Source organism: Lepisosteus platostomus, chromosome 3, assembly GCF_059453375.1.
Source record: "Lepisosteus platostomus isolate fLepPlt1 chromosome 3, fLepPlt1.hap1, whole genome shotgun sequence".
NCBI lineage: Eukaryota > Metazoa > Chordata > Actinopteri > Semionotiformes > Lepisosteidae > Lepisosteus > Lepisosteus platostomus.
This window is the reverse complement of record NC_142613.1, coordinates 3,020,646-3,040,842: the sequence shown is the minus strand read 5'-3', so window position 1 is coordinate 3,040,842 and position 20,197 is coordinate 3,020,646. Positions and strand designations below refer to the sequence as shown.

General features: G+C 54.1%; 1 protein-coding gene across 9 annotated transcripts in view; it reads left to right on the top strand.

Moving 5' to 3' along the window:
• Nucleotides 1–20,197, top strand: part of LOC148674092 (uncharacterized) — a 40,257-nt gene that overhangs the window by 7,090 nt on the left and 12,970 nt on the right. For 3 of the 9 annotated variants that reach the window (XM_088623845.1, XM_088623844.1, XM_088623837.1), the window contains exons 1-11: nt 1,499–1,618; nt 7,099–7,189; nt 8,967–9,819; nt 10,626–10,769; nt 11,564–11,696; nt 14,181–14,878; nt 15,989–16,071; nt 16,965–17,008; nt 17,106–17,180; nt 18,619–18,666; nt 19,849–19,908. In XM_088623845.1, the coding sequence (XP_088479971.1) occupies nt 9,266–9,819; nt 10,626–10,769; nt 11,564–11,696; nt 14,181–14,878; nt 15,989–16,071; nt 16,965–17,008; nt 17,106–17,180; nt 18,619–18,666; nt 19,849–19,908 (1,839 nt within the window). In that variant the 5' untranslated portion in view covers nt 1,499–1,618; nt 7,099–7,189; nt 8,967–9,265. The other 6 variants (XM_088623839.1, XM_088623838.1, XM_088623842.1 and 3 more) reach the window with 5 other exon arrangements.

Sequence of the window (20,197 nt, the reverse complement as noted above, 5' to 3'; positions counted from 1 at the left end):
ACGTTTAGATACGTTACTACGTTACTTTGTGTTTCTGGTTGTATACTCGAAGAATTTTCCTCGCACGCCAAACGCTGTTGTACAATGTTGACCAGCTGCACACTGGTGGTGGTGGAGGAGAGTCCCCGTTACCTGTAAAGCGCTTTGAGTGGAGTGTCCAGAAAAACGCTATATAAGTGTAAGCAATGATGATGATGATGATTATTATTATTATTGACGCTAGTTACATCATCATAGTTCCCCGTTATTTTCAGGTTAAACGTGTCAGCCAAGGCCGAATTGAAACTCGAATTGAAAATAACATGCTTCTAGTACACAGATTGGACAGAAATTATTGGACGTCCAGTCAGCTGTTATATTATTTACTACGTTCTGGGGATGACTACATAAACTCGAACGAGGATTAAAATGGAAGAAAGCGGAGATTGCAAATGATGTTCTTCTTACGTGCATCTGCATAGCGAACCTTTTCTCCCCCCTCGGCTAAATCTACGTTTCCTGACGGCAGTTGAGAGGCGTCATGCCCAGTGTGAGCACCCCGCTTTCACAGGGGACGTGTTCTGTCGTCGTTGTCATTTTGAGACTCCGTGGCATTGTAACCTAACAAAACAAGACACTGACCCTTCTGAATGGACCCGACCTGTCACGTTTTAAAAGGGATTGGCTGTTGGACCCATTCCCAATCAGCCGGTACAGTGAATAGTGATATGTCACCCAGATAGCCCTGAGCCGCGGTCATTACTTTTTGCTTAGTGTTCTAGTCCGTTGGACGTGGTGTAAAATGACTTGGTAATGGTTTTAAGTACAATTGGGAAATGCTTTCTCTCAAGCGGAAGGTGTTTGAACATTTAAAAACAAGCTCTGAAAAAGAGATTTGTGTGTAAAATAAAAAAAAACATGTATTTTTTTATTTTTAAGACTGAAGACATAAAGTTTGTTGTGGGGACAACTGTACTGGCGGGATGGACGCGAATCCAGACACACCGCTTGAATTGGATCGGAGTGCAGTCTCTGCCCACACTTCGAAACCGATCAGAAAAAGCACGATTATCGACGCCATTGCTATTTAATCATGTAGAAGCCCAGCGACTCGGGCAAGGAAGCGTCGAGAAACTTCCGAGACTCCGGACAACCAGGTCGTTCCGCCACACCGCGACGGGCGGAAAAACCCCGGCGAATTCCGACGTTTCCCGTATACCGTACAGTTCCAGAACCAATGTGGGTCGACGCGTCTCCTAAACCAATATTCTCACCCCCAAACGAGGAGCGATCGAGGGGAGCGCTGCCGTATTACGTCGTGTCCCTTTTCCGGGTTTCGGAAGCCCGCCTTTCCCTCGCGGCCGGCGGCCATTTTTTCCCGGCGACGCCGCCGCTGACGGGGTCTCGAGCGAGCGAGCGAGCGAGCGAGCGCAGCGCTGAGCCACGCTACGCTACGGCGCGCCGCCTCGAGATCCGCTTCGCGAGTGGCCGACCCGCACCCCCGTCACATGACACGGGAGCGTCGCCGCTCCGAGCTCAGGCTCGCTCCCTCACCGCCAGCTCTTTATACTGCAGACTCCAGAGCAGCCTCAGTCAGTTGGCTTCCGGTTCCTGGACTGCGAGTTGTAGGCTGCTGGGGGTAGGTTGCCTTTATTCCGTGTTTCTGTGCAATTCTGGGGGGGTAAGTGCAGTAGGTGTGAATGCTCCCGTGCGATTTATTTTGTGCCCCGTGCTTGAGAGAGACTTAAACATGGCAGATGAGATAAAATCGCCTTTGCGTGCTGTACCTTCGAAAGAAAACAGGGGGAAAAAGCGATCCGGTAGCACAAGATGATCAGGACGGGTGTTTTGACTTGTTTGTGTTCGGATGGGAAAAGTCGCAGATCGTTTTAAAATTTACCAGTTGTGTATATCCATTTACACGCAGCCAGTGAAGTTGAAGACAAATGCTCACACTCACTGCTATCGACTGGAGAAACCTATCGCGTTAGTTCACAATATTCATATTTAATTCTGTTGCATAGCCCCGGGGTAGACTCAGTGGGTAACTGGCGTTTTTTTTTTTTTGTACCTTCGTATAAAATGATCACAGTTTATTTGCGGTGAATAAAATTGAACACAATGAAGATGCCTCGCGTAGAATTTGCACGATTGTCACGAATAGTCCAAACACACCTTGTCGTTTGTTAGATAGCACAGACTTTAAATATTAAATCGACAGTGTTCAGTCCGGGTTTGTCTCTGCAATATCTACGGAGTGCTGTTGACGGCGGTGTGAGCCGCTTCTGCAGACGCGATGCTCGGTGCTTGACCGTGTCCAGCCCTGCGATGTCAAAACGAGTTACGTCCTGGGGCCGCGGCGGTAGGGGTTTCCACTGTGTCTGTGGTTCGGCAAGACGACAGCGCTCTTGCCTCCTGTTTTGCGACGATTTGTTCTTCTTAGACGTGTTAAGAGTTCGTGCCTTTATTTGACAAGAGAGCAGCGCTTTGATACTGCCGTCAGTACGATTTTGTGCTCAGCGACGGTGGCCAGTACGAAAAGAACACCCCGATTGTTTCAGGTCACGTCGCTGTAAGTGCTTCTCACGCGTGCTTTGTTTCCCAGCAGTTCAGGTCGCTGATAAAAGTCGCTGAGCAGCCCGTATCAGAGATGCTATCCGCTCGTCTGTAGCGATAATACCGTAGCGCGAAGCAAGCTGGCTAGAGACTCCTGACTGCCTCTTGTCACTGTCTTGCCTTCTCTTGCTGCGCTTCCACAACCAATAAGCGTTGTTTCACTCACTTTTAATCCAGCAAGAGGTGATCGGACCTCTCACGGGATGCTACAGACAGTGCATGCTCTTACTTTTAAATGCAACATTTTCTGGAATGAGAATACTATAGTTAGAGTTTATGCACTTTCAGAAAAAAAGTGGTCAATTTTTTTTTTTTACCCCTCTGACCAGCAACACAGCTGGTGCAGTGAGGCATTGCAACTTGCCAATCACAGGAGAGCTCGTTAGGTGCACTTGTACCCAACGAGGTCCAGGTGGAACAGTGCCTGATCAGGTCACCTTTAAAAAGGCCTTAATTCACAGCTTAGGTCACTGCAAGGAAAAGGCCACACTCAGTCAGTTTTCTGTGCATCCCATAATGCCTCGGATGTCACCAGGAGCCAGAGAGAGGGCCACTGGCATGCTGCAGGCAGGCCTGTCATGTCCCAGCGGAGCCAGACACTATGGAGTGAGCCGCTCCACTGTGTCCCGACTGCAGAGAAGGTTCCAGCAGGCCGGCGGGACAGATGATCCGGTCGCCCTCGAGTGACCACACCAGAGCAGGACCGACACATCGGACCGGTCCACCTGAGAGCTCGTTTCAGATCTGCCACCCGCACTGCTGCTGAACCAGCAGACACAGTGCCCCCTCAGTGACAGGACAGAGAGGCTCCACGCTGCCGGACCCTCTGCTCACACCTCCTAGACGTCACACCCCACTGGACAGGGGCTGCGCTGGACCGGTCAGCAGTGGCGTCGGGTCCTCCTCGCGGACGAGTCCCTCCTCAGCCTGTCCCACGCAGACGGGAGGGCCAGAGTGTGGAGGAGGAGGTGTTGCGTTTCTTTTTTCCATCAGTATATTTATAAGCAGAGAATATATAATTTAAAAATATTTGTAAGTATATAAATAGAATGTCATGATATAGGTTTTGTTAATATGCACTTTTGTAGGGCTTAAAAACGTGCTCTTTTGAGGTTGGCACCTGCAGTATTGCGTAGTATGATTTTAGTTCAATGTTCGTGGCGTGTTGGGATGAACAGAGTATTATACGTTAATCGCCTTCTTGCTGTGTTGTGGGCCCGCTGTAAATCGGTTGCTGTCGGAGGGCTGTGATATAGCAGTTCAGGTGGGGAGCTGCGTCAGCATGCGTAGGCTGCAAAGGAACAAGTAATAGGTTTATTCCATGCTGAAAAAAAAAGAAGAAAGAGAACACAACGTTTCGGCCGTGGAGCCTTCTTCAGGTTTCCACACCTGAAGATTCACCTGGGATGAAGCCAGTGCAGAGACGGGGAGTCAGTCGGGGTTGTTGAATATTGGATTATTGGCCAGGACACTGGGGAAAGACCCCTGCTCAGGACCTTGGGTTTTACATCTCACCAGAAGGACGGCGCCTTTTTACAGAATAGCGTCACAATAATGGGGCATTAGGACCCACACTGACCGCAGGGTGAGCTCCCCCTGCTGGTCCCGCGAACACCTCTTCCACTTCTCACACCTGCTGAACTCCTTGGTTTCCCTGCGAGAGGGCGGAAACAGCAGTTTTTTGGACTTCTTGCCGTTTGCTGTGACGTCTCGGTTACTAAGACACGGGAAGTCTTGGCGCAGGCTGGGGCGGATTCGAGCCTTTCCACAACCTGCTTTTAACTACGGCTGAATAGTTGGCCTGTGTGATTCCATTAAAAAAAAACCCGGAAGCCGCTCCTGAGTTTCTGGGCCCCTGTGGAATCTCACGGAAGAGGTGGGATACACTTCAGGACAGGCGTGGAGGTGAAGCCACTCGTTCCCGAGCGCGAAGGAGCGGCCCCGTCTGAGCGCCTCGGACAGCCACAGAGGGAGGCCTGCGCTGGGTTTCTGTGCCTTCAGCTGCTCTGCTTTGAACGGAGGAGCAATCGTTTGCCTGTGTGCTGGAAAGCTCCTCACGAGGCTCTGTGTCACTGGACCAGTTTAGCCACTTTTTCATTCACAAGGCGGAGTGCTGTGTGACGCAGCCCAAGTCATGTGAGCAGCTCGAAAGTGCATCTGGAGAGTAGACTCCTGCCACCAGCCAGGTGCTGCTGAGCTGTCCAGGTGTGCAAAATGCTCAGACCTGCCCACTCTGTTACCTCCCATTGTGAGTCAGAGCTCACTGCCGAACCACGTGGACACGCGGCAGGGATGAGGACCTGTGTGTGCGGGCGCTTCCCTTTGACACACGGCGAGGACGAGGACGTGCACTACCAGTTGACGTGCGGCCAGCACGAGGACGTGCGTGTGCTATCTCTCTGACACGGGACGAGGACGAGGACGTGCACTACCAGTTGACGTGCGGTGGGAACGAGGACCCGTGTGCTATCTCTCTGACACGGGACGAGGACGTGCACTACCAGTTGACGTGCGGCCAGCACGAGGACGTGCGTGTGCTATCTCTCTGACACGGGACGAGAACATGGACGTGAACTACCAGTTGACGTGCGACCAGCACGAGGACGTGCGTGTGCTATCTCTCTGACACGGGGCGAGGACGAGGACGTGCACTACCAGTTGACGTGCGACCAGCACGAGGACGTGCGTGTGCTATCTCTCTGTCACTTGACGAGGACGAGGACGTGCACTACCAGTTGACGTGCGGCGGGAACGAGGACCCGTGTGCTATCTCTCTGACACGGGACGAAAATGTGGACGTGCACTACCAGTTGACGTGCGGCCGGCACGAGGACGTGCGTGTGCTATCTCTCTGACACGGGGCGAGGACGTGGACGTGCACTACCAGTTGACGTGCGACCAGCACGAGGACGTGCGTGTGCGCTCCCCCTCAGCGTGTGGCAAGAGTGGTTCATATCGCCGCGAGTTCCGCTCCGGAGAGAACGGATGAGTCCAGCTGATGATGCTAACGGACCAGCAGGGCACCAGAGCCCACGGCAGCCTCGTCCTTCTGGGAGCAGTCTCTGGGAACACGCCCGAGGAGGCCTCGCAGCAGAAACTTTCTCTCGCTCCTCCGTGTGAAATCTGCCCCTGCTTGTTCCTCTGCAGCTCCCTGTTCTCGGGTCTTTGCCCCGGTTTGAGGAAGAGCAGAATCGGGAGCGACAGACTGTGGCTCGTGGATGTTTTCTGTGTGAAGGGATGAAGGGATTATAATAATAATAATAAAGGTTAGAGCTGTTTGGTTTTTGTGACTTTTCTCGTGTTTTCCCTCTCTGTGGTTCTCGCGCTGCCAGCCTGTGCTCTTGAAGATTGCGCCGGAGCCTTTTTTTTTTAATTCATTTTTTCACGTGAGATTTCTGCCAGCGCTTGGTGTGCGCTGTCGTATCGCTGCACCGCAGGGCTCTCTCTCTCTCTCTGGAGCGCGTGCGATCGCCATGGCTACCCTCCCCGATGACGTGCGCTGGATCTGATCCTCTGTGCGTGTTGCATGCGAAATCCGGAGCCGTGTTCGCTCGCCTGGATGGGAGGAGCTCTGCGGAGAAAAAGAGGGCTGGGGGGGGGCGGTCGCCCTGCTCGGGGAGGGGGGGGGGTTGTCATTTTCTCAGTCTCCTTGGGGATTTGGGACGGGTTTTTTTCCCGAGCTTTTACGAGCGGTTTGTCTATTTTGCGTGGTCCGCGGAGTGAATTTTCTCCCTTTTTCTACGCGGGTTTCGTCCACGAGTTCCTGCGCTGCCCCCTGTAGTTGTCCTGTTGAGAAGAACCGCTGTTGGCAACCAGAAAGGTCTGACCCCCCCCCCCCCCCCCCATCCCCCCAGTTCTTTCTTGCTCACAGTGAGGTCACGACCCCTGTACTCTGTTTAAATAGAGTGATCCCCGTGAGACATTCAGGAATGAGAAGCTGGTCTCTCAGTGTTCAGAGCAAAATAAGCCGACCAGATCTCTACACAGAGGGTGGTGGGGTGTGGATCAAGCTGACCAGCCATGATGTTGAAGCCGATATTCTGGCTTCTCTTAAGAAGAAGCTGGATGAGATTTTGAGATCATTAAGCTAGGCATGCCGGATGGCCTCCTCTCACTTGTAAAACTCCTAAGCTTTTAATTCGAATTCACCTCTATAAATTCGGGGAAAAAAACATTCCTTTGGGTAGCTTGACTTGGTCAGGGCCTTGTGGTCAGAAGTAACGAGGGGACAAAAGACTCTGCTGTTCGTGTCCTGAAAGACTCCAAACCAAATCCAGGGAAATTAACCTTGAAGATCCAGCCTCCGTGGGAAACGAAAAAGATCTAGGCGTATTCTTTCAAGTCGGCACACGGGAAACGAGGAGTCGATACACGTGGAACGCAGACGGTCTCAAGCGATGAAAATGCAGGTTTTTAGGAACTTGTGGTTAGGCTCGGTGTTGCATCAGGTGCTCGTCGTTGTTGCCATGCAGCTGAACTCTGCTCACTCGGGTCTGCTTTCAGGTCAGCGATGGTTTTCGACCCTTGAGCGTCGCCCGGACTGACCCCTGGACGGGAGAGGCGCAGAAGGAGGTTGTCCGCCGCCTCGACGAGCGTGAGTCTGCGTTCCTTTCCCTGCTCCCTTCCGCTGGCGTCTGCGAGTGCCCCGTGGGAACCCGGTTGCGGACCGTGGGGCGGCGGGGGTAGTGGCGCGCCCCGCGAGCTCGGCAGAGGTTCCGGCCCGGAGCCCCCTCATTCCTAACCCGTCAGACCAGGGAGGAAAGGGGGACGGGCCGGGGTCCCGTGGGCTGGGGGAGCTGACATCATGCCCTGCCCTCCTGTGAGCCAGGCGTGCCGATTCATCTCCGCGCTCCTCCGTCCTGCCCCCCTCCCCCCCCAGCTATTCCCAGCTCCTGGGCCGGAGAGGGGATCTGGCTCCGCGAGGGAGAAAGTGTATCCAGGATTCGTTTCCGGAAAAAGGCGCAGTGCTTTCCTGTTTTTGCTTTTCGATTAAATCTTTTTGTTGTGGTTGTGGTCGGAGTGGAAGCAGCCTGGTGCTTCGTTCTCTCGAGTGGCCATGTCATTCGGGGTCAGCCCTCGCCTGCCCGCTGGTGACCACCCGAAGCGTCCTGGAGTTGGTGGGAGGGTTGGTGAGCACTCCAAGACTGAGCTAGGGTCCCGGCACTGCACCGTAATGGTAGGAACAAGGAAAACCAGGCCCGCCCGTCTCCAGCCTCACCCCGCAAATGCCTTAGTTTTGGGGTCACAGGCAAAAGGAAGCAGGTGTGTGTAAAATCTCGTTGGAGGAACTCTTTCATGCACATGGCTCCTTGAACAGGCACCCCCTAGTGTTCAAACAAGCGTTACGGTGGAAAACCGTGATGTTGTGCTGCTTTTCAGGGACCCTTGGGATCTTCTGTGAGATATCGGAGATCAGGAGTGCCGTCTCCTCTGACCTTCGCTGGCCGTAACTCACGGCCGAGGATGACGCTCCTCCGCGACCCGATCCGATAAGGCCCGGGCTCTCTTTCCCCATGGCAGGAGTGGGCTCAGGGGAGGTCCGGTCGGGGAGCGCTCCCGTTTTTTTTCCTCGTTCTGATGCTTTTGGGCCTCAAAGCGCCGGACTCTTTTCCGCCTCTGGCGGGTTCGCCCGGGAGCCCTCGTCTCCCGGTCGTCAGGTGTCGCGTTTCTTCCCGATTCGCTTTTACCGTCTTGCCGCGGGTTCGGAAAGCACCGTGGGGCTCGCTCGAAAGGAGAGAACTTTCCTCGGGATCCTGGAGTGCGACATCCGGACAGCGTGGCCGACCCGACGGAGGTGATCTTGGAGGGTCACGGGTTCGGTGTCCTTGGCGCTGCTTGGGAGAGAACGCGGATGTCAGTGCGCCTGTCCTCCTCCTGCGTGGCACCTTTAACATCTTCGGCGAGCTGCGCGGGAGGCGCGACCTCGATCCTTCCACGTGTCGTCTGTTCGTTGTCCCCTTGTGTCCGCCTAGTCCGGGGACGTAGGGACGACGGCTTCGCGGTTTCGGCTGCGCTGTCCCTCTCTCCAAACTGCTGCCTCCGCCCTTAGAGATCCGCGCGGCTCCTGGAGCTCCTCCCCTCGGCAGGGATTGTTGGGACGGTAAAGGGTGGTTTCTGGCCTTTGCACCTTCAGCCTGTTGGTTTTCTTCAGCTGTTGAGTGGGGTGTGGATTTTCTGTTTTTTTGTGTTTCTTAAAATGCTCGTTTGGGGGAAAACTGGTTCCAGGGCCCGGCGAAGGAGCGTGACGTTTGTGCCAGTGGCGGTAGGCCCCGGTGTGCCACTCTGGGCCCGCGGTGGAGCCGGGGGTGCTTTAGGCAGGAGAGGATTGCCTGAGAGGATGGTGCTAGTTGACGTATTTCTCTCTCATCCAGGTGGGGGCGTGTTCGTTCCTCGGAGAAATCTCGGAAGAGTGGTGTGGCAAGACGGCGCGCGTCCCACGCGGGAGAGCCTCAGAAGACGCCCCCCCCCCCCCCCCCCCCCCGGGGTTTGGATGTGACCGGCCGGAAACGAGCGCCTCTTTCCCGTGAGCCTTCCCCCGAAGAAGCGTTGCCGGAAAGGGCTCGTCTCCCGTCCCTCTTGCGTCGACCCTCGAGGACGCGGGCTCCGCTCGGGGCCGCATGACTGCGCACGCCGCGGACTGGGCCGTCCCCGCGGGAGCAGGAGCGCAGAGATGAACGACGGGCTGGGGCTGGGGGCCTGGGGGGGCCAGGGGCCGCGAGGAGGAGGAGGAGCGGAGGCCACCAGGATGGAGCGGGCAGGAGAGGAGAACGCGGGACCGTCGGCACCGGGAGACTCGGCCTTCAGGAGAGGAGGGGAGACGGGAGCGGCCGAGGGGAGGGGGGGAGGAGGAGGAGGCGCGTGCCCCCAGGAGCCGGGAACGGGCACAGCCGAGCGGGACCCCCCCCGGGAGAGAGCGGGGAACGCGGACAAGGAGGAAGGAAGTGGGGCCACGACGGGGGGCGGAGCGGACAGGAAAGCGGAGCCGCCGCCGCCTCCCCAGGAAGGGGATGGCGGGGTGGCGGAGGAGCCCCCCGGGGACCCCTGGTTCGAGCCGCTGGAGGAGGACGATGACGACGAGGAGGAGGAGGACTTCGCCGGGGGCTGGGTGGCGGAGAAGAAGACCAACGGGTCGGCGGAGCCCGGGAAGGAGAGCGAGCGCGGCGGCAGCGTGGCGGGCGGCGAGAGGGACTTCGCTTGCAAGAGCAGGAAAGAGGCCCGGGAGGTGTAAGTCCGCTTCTCGATCGAGGCCTTGACATTTCGAGCATCCGGGGGGCTGTCGGTGTTTGTCCTTCGTCCTTCGTATGAAGGTGGAAGCGAAGGCGGTGAAGGGTCTCCCGCTGCTCGGCGGCACCAGCGGTTTTAGGTTTTGCAGGCCGCGGGGCAGAGCCGAGATAACCAGCGGCTGGCGTGGGCTCGTGGAAAAGAGTTGGCAGATCCTGAATGGGTCAGCTTGTTGTCCGAGGGAGTCGGATCGCTTTCCCCGATTCTTCTCATGCAGTGTATTAGAAAACCGCCTGGGACGCTCCCCCCCGGAGCTCTCCGACATCTGTCGGCCTGGAGCTGCCCTGTTCCCCCACAGGCCCCCTTTTGTGTTTAGGTGTCGCCACCTAGAGGGAGACGACGCCCATCGCAGAACTGCGCAAGCAGAGCTTCGGTCTCTGCTGGCCTGGACAGCAGGCTGTGTGAAGCCTGAAGCTGACTCTTGTGCAGAAGGTTGATCACACCACAGCTGTGGGAGTGGTGTGGAGCCCTGGGCACGTTTATCGACTCACCTCCTCTGTGTTTTGCAAACCTTGTCGTGGGATGCACTATTGGCTGTTAAAATGGAATTTAACTGATATTTTGTAGGACTTCCTTCTGCCCTGATCACTGCAAAGCTTCTTAAAGCTTTTTTTTTTACACGACACTACTGCATCGTGGAAATTGAACGCTTTTCTAGGGTTTGTATGAGAGGGCACCTGGGATACACGAAGCTGACAGCTTCAGCAGGTCTCACCCGAGCTGTGTGTCTGTCTTGTTGTGTCCCTCAGCTCGTTCACCGTTCAGAAAAGGGGCCGCTACAAACTGGACCATGGCTGGGAGGACTGGCCCATCCTGGGAGAGGGTTGGAAACGCAAAGAGGTTTTCCGCAGATCGGGCTTCACTGTGGGCAAGACAGACACCTACTACATGAGGTACGCAGACAGGAAGTACGCACACCTGTGCCAGGCAGGCAGACGGGAAGTTCACACTCCTCCTACATGAGGTACACAGATAGGAAGCATGCATACCTGTACAGTGTGGCTAGACAGGAAGTGCACACCTCCTCCATGAGGTACACAGACAGAAGGTACACACATCTGTACAAGTTAGGCAGACACGCCTGTATGAGCCATATTGGAACTATAGATGCCTAGTGGATGAGATATATATTGGCCACATATGTCAACCGTCTCCAGTCTCGGTTCTGGAAAGCCCCAGTCCAGTTATTCTTAATGCTAAATCCCCCCTAATTAAGAGATTAGGAACCCCTGTCTAAAGTATTGATTAACTAGGAAAGTAATATTTCAAGTAAGGTAACACGCGTCCTTGAGGACTGAAGGATATTCTGAATTTTGTTCCGAATGTCTAAATTAGTGAATTGAACACAACACGTGATTAATAGATGAACTTGAACTTGATTGTCATATGTAACCGGTACACGTACTGGTACAATGGAATTCTTACTTGCAGAAAGTCTCTGGATTGTTAAAAAAAAAAGTGTAAAACGCAAAGTGCAGACAGTGCATCAAGACAATATACAAACAAACAGTAGACTTAGGAAGCCCAGCAGCCAGTTGCAGACGGAGTCCTGATCCCCTGAGCTTTGTCACCAGTTGGCTGGGTCTGCTGGAATTGAATGGTGAACTATAGTGCACAAACCGTGGAGCCCCTGGCCCTCGTGCGCACTCGTGAGGACTCACGCTCTCGGTCCCGCGTCTCTCCGCAGCCCTGATGGCAGCCGGCTGAGGAGCAAGATCGAGATGGCCAAACACCTGGGTGGAGCCATCGACCTGTCGAAGTTCGACTTCAAGTCCGGGGTCTTCATGGAGCACGCCGACAACTGGAGGAAAGCACAAAGGGTAACTGAGCCCCCCCGTTTCCCCCCTCGGCTACCTGCTACACACCCAGAAACACAAACGCTGTGTCAGCGCCTTAGCCATCTTGAGAGATGGGTAGGAATCGCACGAGACAGGGTAGGAATCAGTCCAATAGCCGTTTACTTGTCTGTTATAAAACTAAACATCCTACATGCAGAACCGAAAGCTAAATAAAATAACCTTTGCCCCAGACGTGAATATTTCTGTTCATTTCATCTAAAGCGGAGCCGATTTTATTCTTTGTTGCTCGTTCTTTCGTGTCTCGGCACACGGGGGAGAGTGGGGACGTGTGGGCAGACTCCTCCTTCCAGCCCGCCTTCCACCTTCAAGCCAATCGTCTGTCAGCACGTCGCAGGCGGCAGCACCGCCCCCTGCCAGAGGAGCAGCTCTGACTGGTCGGGAGGCGGAGCCTCTCTCTGACAGCCCTGCAAGTGTGTAGGCACCCGGGAGGCTGCGGGGGGCGCTGTTTCGCCCGGGCTTGAACCCGCGAGCATGGCACAGAGAGGAGCAGACTTACCAGTTGAGCCACTTCTGATTCGCTCATTGTCGGTTTTGCTATTGCTTTGAGGAATTGATTCTAGAAAATTCAGTTTTCAGCTTTGTGTAGCTGCGGCTTGTTATTGTATAACATCTTAATTTTTTTGGCATTGTGCGTGGTTTCTTCAGCGCCTTACAAATGATTTCATTTTCAAGTTACTTGAGCACGATTAAGGACGTGTTAGTACTTGTTTTATGACGGATGCTGTTGGACTATAAGGACAAACCGCACAGACTTGAGTTGTGGGACTTTTCTGCAAAGGGTTACCCACACATTTGTATGCAAATTACATCTTCCCGAATTCTAATTTGAACACAAGCCATTGAACTTTTGAAAAAATAACTGCAAAATATCGATCATCTTTTAAACTCACCTGATGTGCCATGACCGTCTTTTCAGCTTCCTTTTTTATGGTATTCTTCTTGGGACAGGGTTGTTATACAAAGCTGGATAAATCCTTTGACGATACAACCCAGTATCATTACCAACATATTTCAGTGCGTTCTTCTCCAGAGTCTGTTAATAATAAGGTTTGGTTCTTTTTGCTACTGAAATGCAAATTCTTTCCAAAGTTTTCTTTTGAGTATTTTCGGTGATAATGCTCAAAACTAGGGGCATTCAACTCAGTAAGCAGGAAGTTAACTGCCTCAAGCCCAGGTGTACAGGTGTTTCCCATTTATAATAATAAATACTGCATATACCTCTATAGCGCTTTTCTGGACACTTCACTCAAAGTGCTTTACAGGTACTCTTTTCAAGGGACACCCTGGGATTTTTAATGACCACAGAGAGTCAGGACCTCGGTTTATGTCTCATATGAAGGACGGAGCCTGTTTACAGTATAGTGTCCCCGTCACTATACTGGGGCAGTAGGACCCTCACAGACTGCAGGTTGAGCGCCCCCTGCTGGCCCCACTAACACCTCTTCCAGCAGCAGCGTTAGTTTTTCCCAGGAGTCTCCCATCCAGGTACTGGCCAGGCTCCCACCTGCTGAGCTCCAGTGGGCGGCCAGCTGGGAGCTGCAGGGTGATATGGCCGATGATGATGGCTAATGGTCTTTCTTTTAATTAATTTTTTAAGAAGGTTTATAGGGTTCTAATGATTAACTTTGATTAAAAAAATAAAAAAAACAGACTGAATGTGCCGCTAAGGTTATCTTTCGGGTTCTGTTATCACATTCAAAGACAAGATCGGATTTTAAAAGTAGATTTTGTCACAGATATATTAGCAAGACAGTTTATATTCTGTTCCTTTAATAAAGAGTAATAATAATAAACTTTATGTTATATAGCACCTTTAAAGGTGGCTTCTCAAAGCGCTTAAAGGGAGAGTAGAGCACAGTTACTCTCCTCTCCCAATCATGCCTGTAACATTAATGATCAGTTTGTTTAGGAGAAAAAAATGGTCTCTGGATTAAATGTTTGTAACACGCAATTATTAAGCTCCAGTTTTAATGCTACATTTTCTGCTTTAATTAGTTTTTTTTAACTTTGAGCAACTTTTAAAATGAATTATAAAATCCTGAAAGCCAAACGTATCTTAAAATGCCCCAATTAAAGCAACAACAGCAAACCGCAACAACTCGGCATTAGTGCTGAGGTGCTTTCTCCCCCCTCAGCGCAGTCCTGCTCTCCGTGGCTTTAAAAGTCCTGTTTATTCCGTTACCCCTGTGTAACAGAACGGGCGCTTCTGCCTTTGTGCGGGCTGGCGGAAGAGGTGTGGGGGAGCCCTGCCTGCAATCAGACTCGAGACCCCCTCGTTAAAGATCGCCTGCAGCTTTCTCGAGGAGCGAGCTCGGCGTCGCCCTCCTCTCTCTCGCTCGAGGTCCTGCCTCCGCTCCCCAGCTCGGCCGCCTCCGAGGGCTCTCCCTCTCCCTGTCCCCGTCCGTCTCCGTCTCAGTCTCTCCCGTTCTCGCCCTCCCGCTGCAGCGCAGGAAGAAGAAGGAGGAGACGTCCTCCCCTGAGGGCCCCTTCCTCTCCGACAAGAGCCACGCCCCCAAGAAACCGGGCACGCCGGAGCGGGCCTTCGCCCTGGACAGCCGGGCGCCGGACAGAGCCCCCCCCGCGCAGCAGCAGAGGCCCGGCCCCGCCCCCTCCCCGCGGGTCAGCGCCACCCCCCCCAGGGCCGTCACCGCCACCCCTCCAAGGATGGGCGCCCCCCCGCAGGTCCTCCGCGCCCCCCCGCTGGCCTTCAGCAAGGCCCCGCCCGCCCCCGGCACCCCCCCCCAGGCGGCGGCCTCTTCCTCGTACGTGCTGAACGTCCCCCCGGTCCGCGCCGAGGCCTCCTCCTCCTCCTCCTCTCCCCAGAGACTTGGGGGCGTCTCCGGTCTGAGCGCCGTGCCCGGCGTGCCCCCTCCCCGGCTGCACGGCGCCCCGCCCGTGCTGGTGGCCCCCCCGGCCCCGGTCCAGGACACCGTCGTGCTCCCCCTGCACCCCCGCGCCCCGGACAGACAGTACAGCACGGAGAAGGCCTTCGGCGCCCTCAAGACCTCGCCCCCCTTCCGCCTGTCCCCCGCGGGCAAGCTGTCCCCCGGCCCCGTGCCCATCTCCCTCTCCCCGGCCTCCGCCCGCTCCATCAACGGGGAGCCCAGCGCTCTGCCCTTCTCCATGCCCGAGCCCCTCGTCTAGTGAGTACGCGTCTCCTTTCTTTTCCCTGTTTTTTTTTCCCTGCAGCAGGCTGACCCTCCAGCGCCAGACTGCTGCCTTTCCTCACGGGACATAGCCACGGTTTCGGACCCCTGCTTTGGGTGACCGTCTGTCTGTCGTTCCCTTCACCTGCAGCTCTGCTTTTTTTAAAAACCCTCCTCGGCTCCAGGCCGGCGAATTTGCCGCCAAATCGCTGGGGTTGACCCCGCGCAGGACGGGCCGAAAAGTCCTGGTCTCTTTATCAAAGCTGGCTGCTGCTGTTCTGGGACAGCGTTCCCACTAGGTGACTCGGAAGGCAGACCTGTCGTTTCACCCCTTTCCGCTCGCTCTCAAGTCTCTCAGGACGTGCACCTCGCTCAATGAGGGGCACATTGTGCTCTGTAGTAATAATAATAATAATAATAATAATAATAATAATAATTCTTACACTTATATAGCGCTTTTCTGGACACTCCACTCAAAGCGCTTTACAGGTAATGGGGATCCCCTCCACCCCCACCAGTGTGCAGCCCCACCTGGATGATGCAACAGCAGCCATAGTGCGCCAGAACGCTCCCCACACATCAGCAGCGATCAGTGGGGAGGAGAGCAGATTAATGAAGCCAATTTATAGAGGGGGATTGTTAGGAGGCCATGATTGATAAAGGCCGATGGGGAAATTTGGCCAGGATTTTGGCCGGGGTTACACCCCTACTCTTTTCGAGAAACACCCTGGGATTTTTAATGACCACAGAGAGTCAGGACCTCGGTTTTACGTCTCATCCGAAGGACGGTGCCTGTTTACAGTATAGTGTCCCCGTCACTACACTGGGGCATTAGGACCCACGTGAGCCGCAGGGTGAGCGCCCCCTGCTGGCCCCACTAACACCTCTTCCAACAGCAGTCTTAGTTTTTCCCAGGAGGTCTCCCATCCAGGTACTGGCCAGGCTCACACCTGCTGAGCTTCAGTGGGCGGCCAGCTGGGAGCTGCAGGGTGATATGGCTGCTGGTTGGTCAACCAGACAGTGTGTAGACTCAAAAAAGCTGCGGACAGTGTCCAGCTGTGGTTTGGAGAAGAGTGCATGGGCTTGATTTCCTCCGGTCTGTTTCAGTGGCTGCTCCATCTGTGGGAGCCCATTCCCTGGCATGGAGTTCCTGAGGCCAGGCCAGCCCGGTCTGTGTGACAAATGCAGACGTAAGTCTCCTTAAAATTCACTCCCGTTTTGGGTGTCGCTGTGCTCGCCTTGTTTCATGTGAGCTGAAAGCAGCAGAGGCGATCAAAGATTGGAGCGTGTTCTTGTTCTAGCTTGGAATTGCAGGTTTTGCAAGCGGTATGTCTGCACCAAGTTCCTTTGCCCATTGTGATGTGCCAGCAGTGCTCGGCCAATAAGGCGACGTTTTGCGAGAAATCCACAACGGCGCTCGGCCAATAAGGTGTAGCTTGAAAGGGAATCCCCAGCAGCGCTCGGCCAATAAGGCGCAACTTTGAAGGGAATCGCCAACAGTGCTCAGCCAATAAGGCGTCATTTTGCGGGGAATCCTGGTCACCATGTAGCTAATGACATGGCCCAAGTTTGACCCCACTATATCTGGATCACAGAGCTCAGCCCTCAGTCCTCAGGCTCGGCTGAGCTGCTCGGACAGACTGCTTGGTACAATACAGCACAGGCAGCATGGTACGGTCCAGTCAGACAGCACAGTAGTCAGAAAACTCAGTGCTGGATGCAGATTGGACTGCTGCGTATTTTAGAGGTTTAGACGTAAATGCATTACTGAGTTTAGGGTTAACGGTTTGATCAACTCCAGCTTTTGTGAAAACCAATGACAGAAACTGAATTTCAAGTGTAAAGACTGGAAAAGATGAAAAAATGCTGCTGAGCTGCTCTGCTGGGGCACTGTTGTTTGTCCGGGCGACTGGTAAAAAGGGCGCAGTGGGAGTCTGGTCTGTTCCCCTGCGAGTAAGAAAATAAACAGTGGGAAATCAGCTGGCGGGCAGCTCAGCTGGCCTCTGGGTCTCTGAGTGTCTGTAGTGTGTTTGTTCCACTTCATGTTTTTTCAGTTTCAAATTTTGCCTCCTTCTGTTGTCAGCTTCGGTTAACGTGATGAACGACAGAAACATCGTCTTCAGGAAGGTGAGCGCGCTCGGTGCTACCAGAGACCCCGGTAAATTGAATTCCAATGTGGTGTACAGTCAGTGGCTTGAACTGGTCTGTGCTGGGCTTCTTTAAGGTGGACAGGAGAGTGCAGTGGGGTCAGGGCAAGGTGGCAGAGGAGCACGAAGACCTGGGCTTCATGTCTGAGCAGGTAAGATCCTTTCTGAGTCCTTCACAGCCGCACTCCTGTGGGATAGCGGTCTGAGCCAGTCTGGGTTGTACGATTAGCCGTCGTCTCTTGTATTGGAGCCCACACCAGGTGCTGGATACCTCAAGCTTCACACCTGCAGCATTTCTGTAACCTGTAACACTACAGTATTTTCACATATATGCCACCTCTATAAAGTGCTTGCATCATGCTTGCTTTTCAGAGTTTGTGTCTTGTCTTCAGCTTGTGTGTTTCTCCCCATGGCTCATCGCTGTACGGTCCTGGGCAGTGCTTCTGTCTGTGTCTTGGGTAAACCTCTCGAGTTCGAGCTTGGCTTTCGACACGTTAGAGAGGGAAGACAACCGTCCACTTATCTGTGAAATCTTTACTTAAGTGACTCAAACATCACTTTATTGGCCATATAAAATGTCTTGTATCAGGAATTTGTCTTTTTTGCAGACCCCAGTTTGCTCTCCATGAGACACACAGACAGGGAGAGAAGCTTGGGGTCAGAGCGCAGGGTCATACATTTATAGGGCGCCCCTGGAGCAGTTGGGGTGAAGGGCCTTGCTCAGGGGCCCAACAGAGTAGGATTCCTCTGCCGGCCTTGGGATTTGAACCGGCAACCTCCCAGTCACGGGTGCAGATCCTGAGCCACAGTGCCACCAGTCCGCCCAGGTCAGGCCTCGCCGCAGTGCTTGTGTAGTGAGTGCAGGCTTGAAAGAGGGCCAGGTGGTGGGAACAGGAGTGAACATCGGGGCTCGGGGACGGCCGAGCTTTCCCGATGGGCATCTAGCTTCCCTGCGGTCTTCTCCGTCCTCCTCCCGAATGGGATTCTCCCAGCCGGAGAGCAGCGCCTCTGTCTTGGCAGCTTGCCTGCAGTGTCGGGGCTTGGGCAGGATCGACCCCGCAGAGACCTCTGTGTGCTGCCTGGAGCGGTGCCCGATGAAATTTGCCTGCTGTGGCAGGGGGCTGAAACATTGTCCAGCTGGTGTGGGAAAACAGAGCAGGGACAACGAGAGAGAGGAGCCTTTCTGGCCTTCATTCCTCTTAGCTGATCCCAGGATCTGTGTCCTGATGGAAGCCACAGTATCGTCTTCGACGACGTGGCCGGGTCAGCTTGTTCCGGACGTGCAGACCTGGCTGCCGTGACGCCAGTCTGGGTGGAAGTAAGGATCCACCTGTGCAGAGCTCTGGGGTCTCTCAGGGTGAAGAAGGTTATGCGACTGCCCCTTACTGTTGTGCACTATACACGCACCTTAACAGGGTGGTGGTAAACTTCCATCAGTGTGGCTGGTGAAGTTTTTTATTGCATTTGAGTCTCTTTGCATTTGACCCTTCCTCCTGTCTTCCTGTATCTCTGTGGTCGAAGCCGAGGTTGAATTTCCGTGCCAGCATGTTTTCACATTCCTTTCATTTTGGTCTTTTTTTTTTTTTGTAGAAAAAGACACCCAAAGTACAGAAGAAGACCAAGCTGGTGAGAAGCCCGGTATGTCCAGTGTGGATTACTTTGTGTGGATGTTAGTGTTGCAGTGGGTGCATGGATGTTAGGGTGTGTGAGTGTTGCAGTTGTGTAGGTGTGTGTGTGTTTGGTTTCGGCACAGAGGTGGCAGAGGGTTCGGTGAAGACACTTGTGCCAGTCACAAGAGGTGACGACACCGGAGAAATGAGCCACTGGAAGGGGGGCAGCAGGCACGACTCTCCTGCTGGGTTTGAGATCGGCCGGCTGCCCGACTCTCTGTGCCTGCAGCTGCAGCGTGCCAGACAGACCGCAGCCAGAGCAGCTATCCAGCTGCAGGGTTGGTACTGCAGCAAGGTTGCAGGCCAGTGTCCAGCGCCACTAGGATTCGCCCTCTGTGCAGTTTGACTTTGCGGCGCCTGTCTGAAGCTTTCAGCAGCATTTGGAAGCTTAGCAGCCAACTGGTGAGATGGGGATTTGTGTTGCTAACTGTGGCTGCGTTCTGTGCCACAGTGATTTCCAAAAGAAGTTTGCACAGGGCATGATCCAATTGCAAACTGACACACGGTCTGCAGGTCAGACACCCCACACCCTACCACTAAAGGGCTAAACAGATCTGGGGGTTTGTGGCTGTGTTGCCGCACCCCTGCTGGCTGATGCTTTGATGTCCAGCCCAGCGATTCCTAGTCCTGAGCCGCAGGGTTCAGTCTGTGTCGCTGCTGCACAGTCGGGTCTGTCTGCTGTGTGCTGCTCTTCTCCAGGACAAGACTGCACTAAAAATACTAACAGCTTGTGAATTAATTAAAGTAATTAAGCCACTGCCAAAAAAATAACTTTTAACAGTACTTAATCCATCTCATACAGATCCATTCTACTTGGGTACTCATTCATTCATTCGTTCATTCATTCATAGCATTCGTTCCCTGGTCATTTTCTTCAACACTACATGTTCATCCCAATACGAAAGAGCTTGATGCCTCCCTTGGGTCAAACAGATTCCCCATGTCTGCACCACAGGGGAAATCCCCAACTTTGCCATAACCTCCAATATAATACTGGATCTCCGTCTTTGTTCACACGAGAGCTGTAGTTTATAACATCCTCGGGCCTTCTCGAGCGGCGTCTCCGTCCGGGGCAGAACCTCTCGGGTCCGCCCCAGAGCCGCGTGAGGTTGCAGACGGCCCAACCTGTGCATGTTGTCGTTGTTTTCAGAAGCTGGAGGCTGAGCTCGCGGAGGACTACACCTACGCAGGCGTAGGGAGCAGCCTGTGGGTGAGTACCGGGGGCGGTCTCCGCGTGGCGCCGGAGAGCGCGGGCGGAGCAGCCCGGCTGGGACCGGGGCCCCGGTCGGGCCGCTGGAGCGCTCCTGTGCCGTCAGAAGGTCCAGTAATGAAAAGCGAATTTATTTAAGTGCACATTGACCATGGTAGCGAACAGCCTAAAGTGATGATAAATCTGAGTGGTGTTCTGCACCCTGATCCTCAGTGCCGATTTGTGCTGTAATATGGATCAGTGCATCCTATATGTGTGATATTCCATGTTTGGAATATTGACCAGGCCG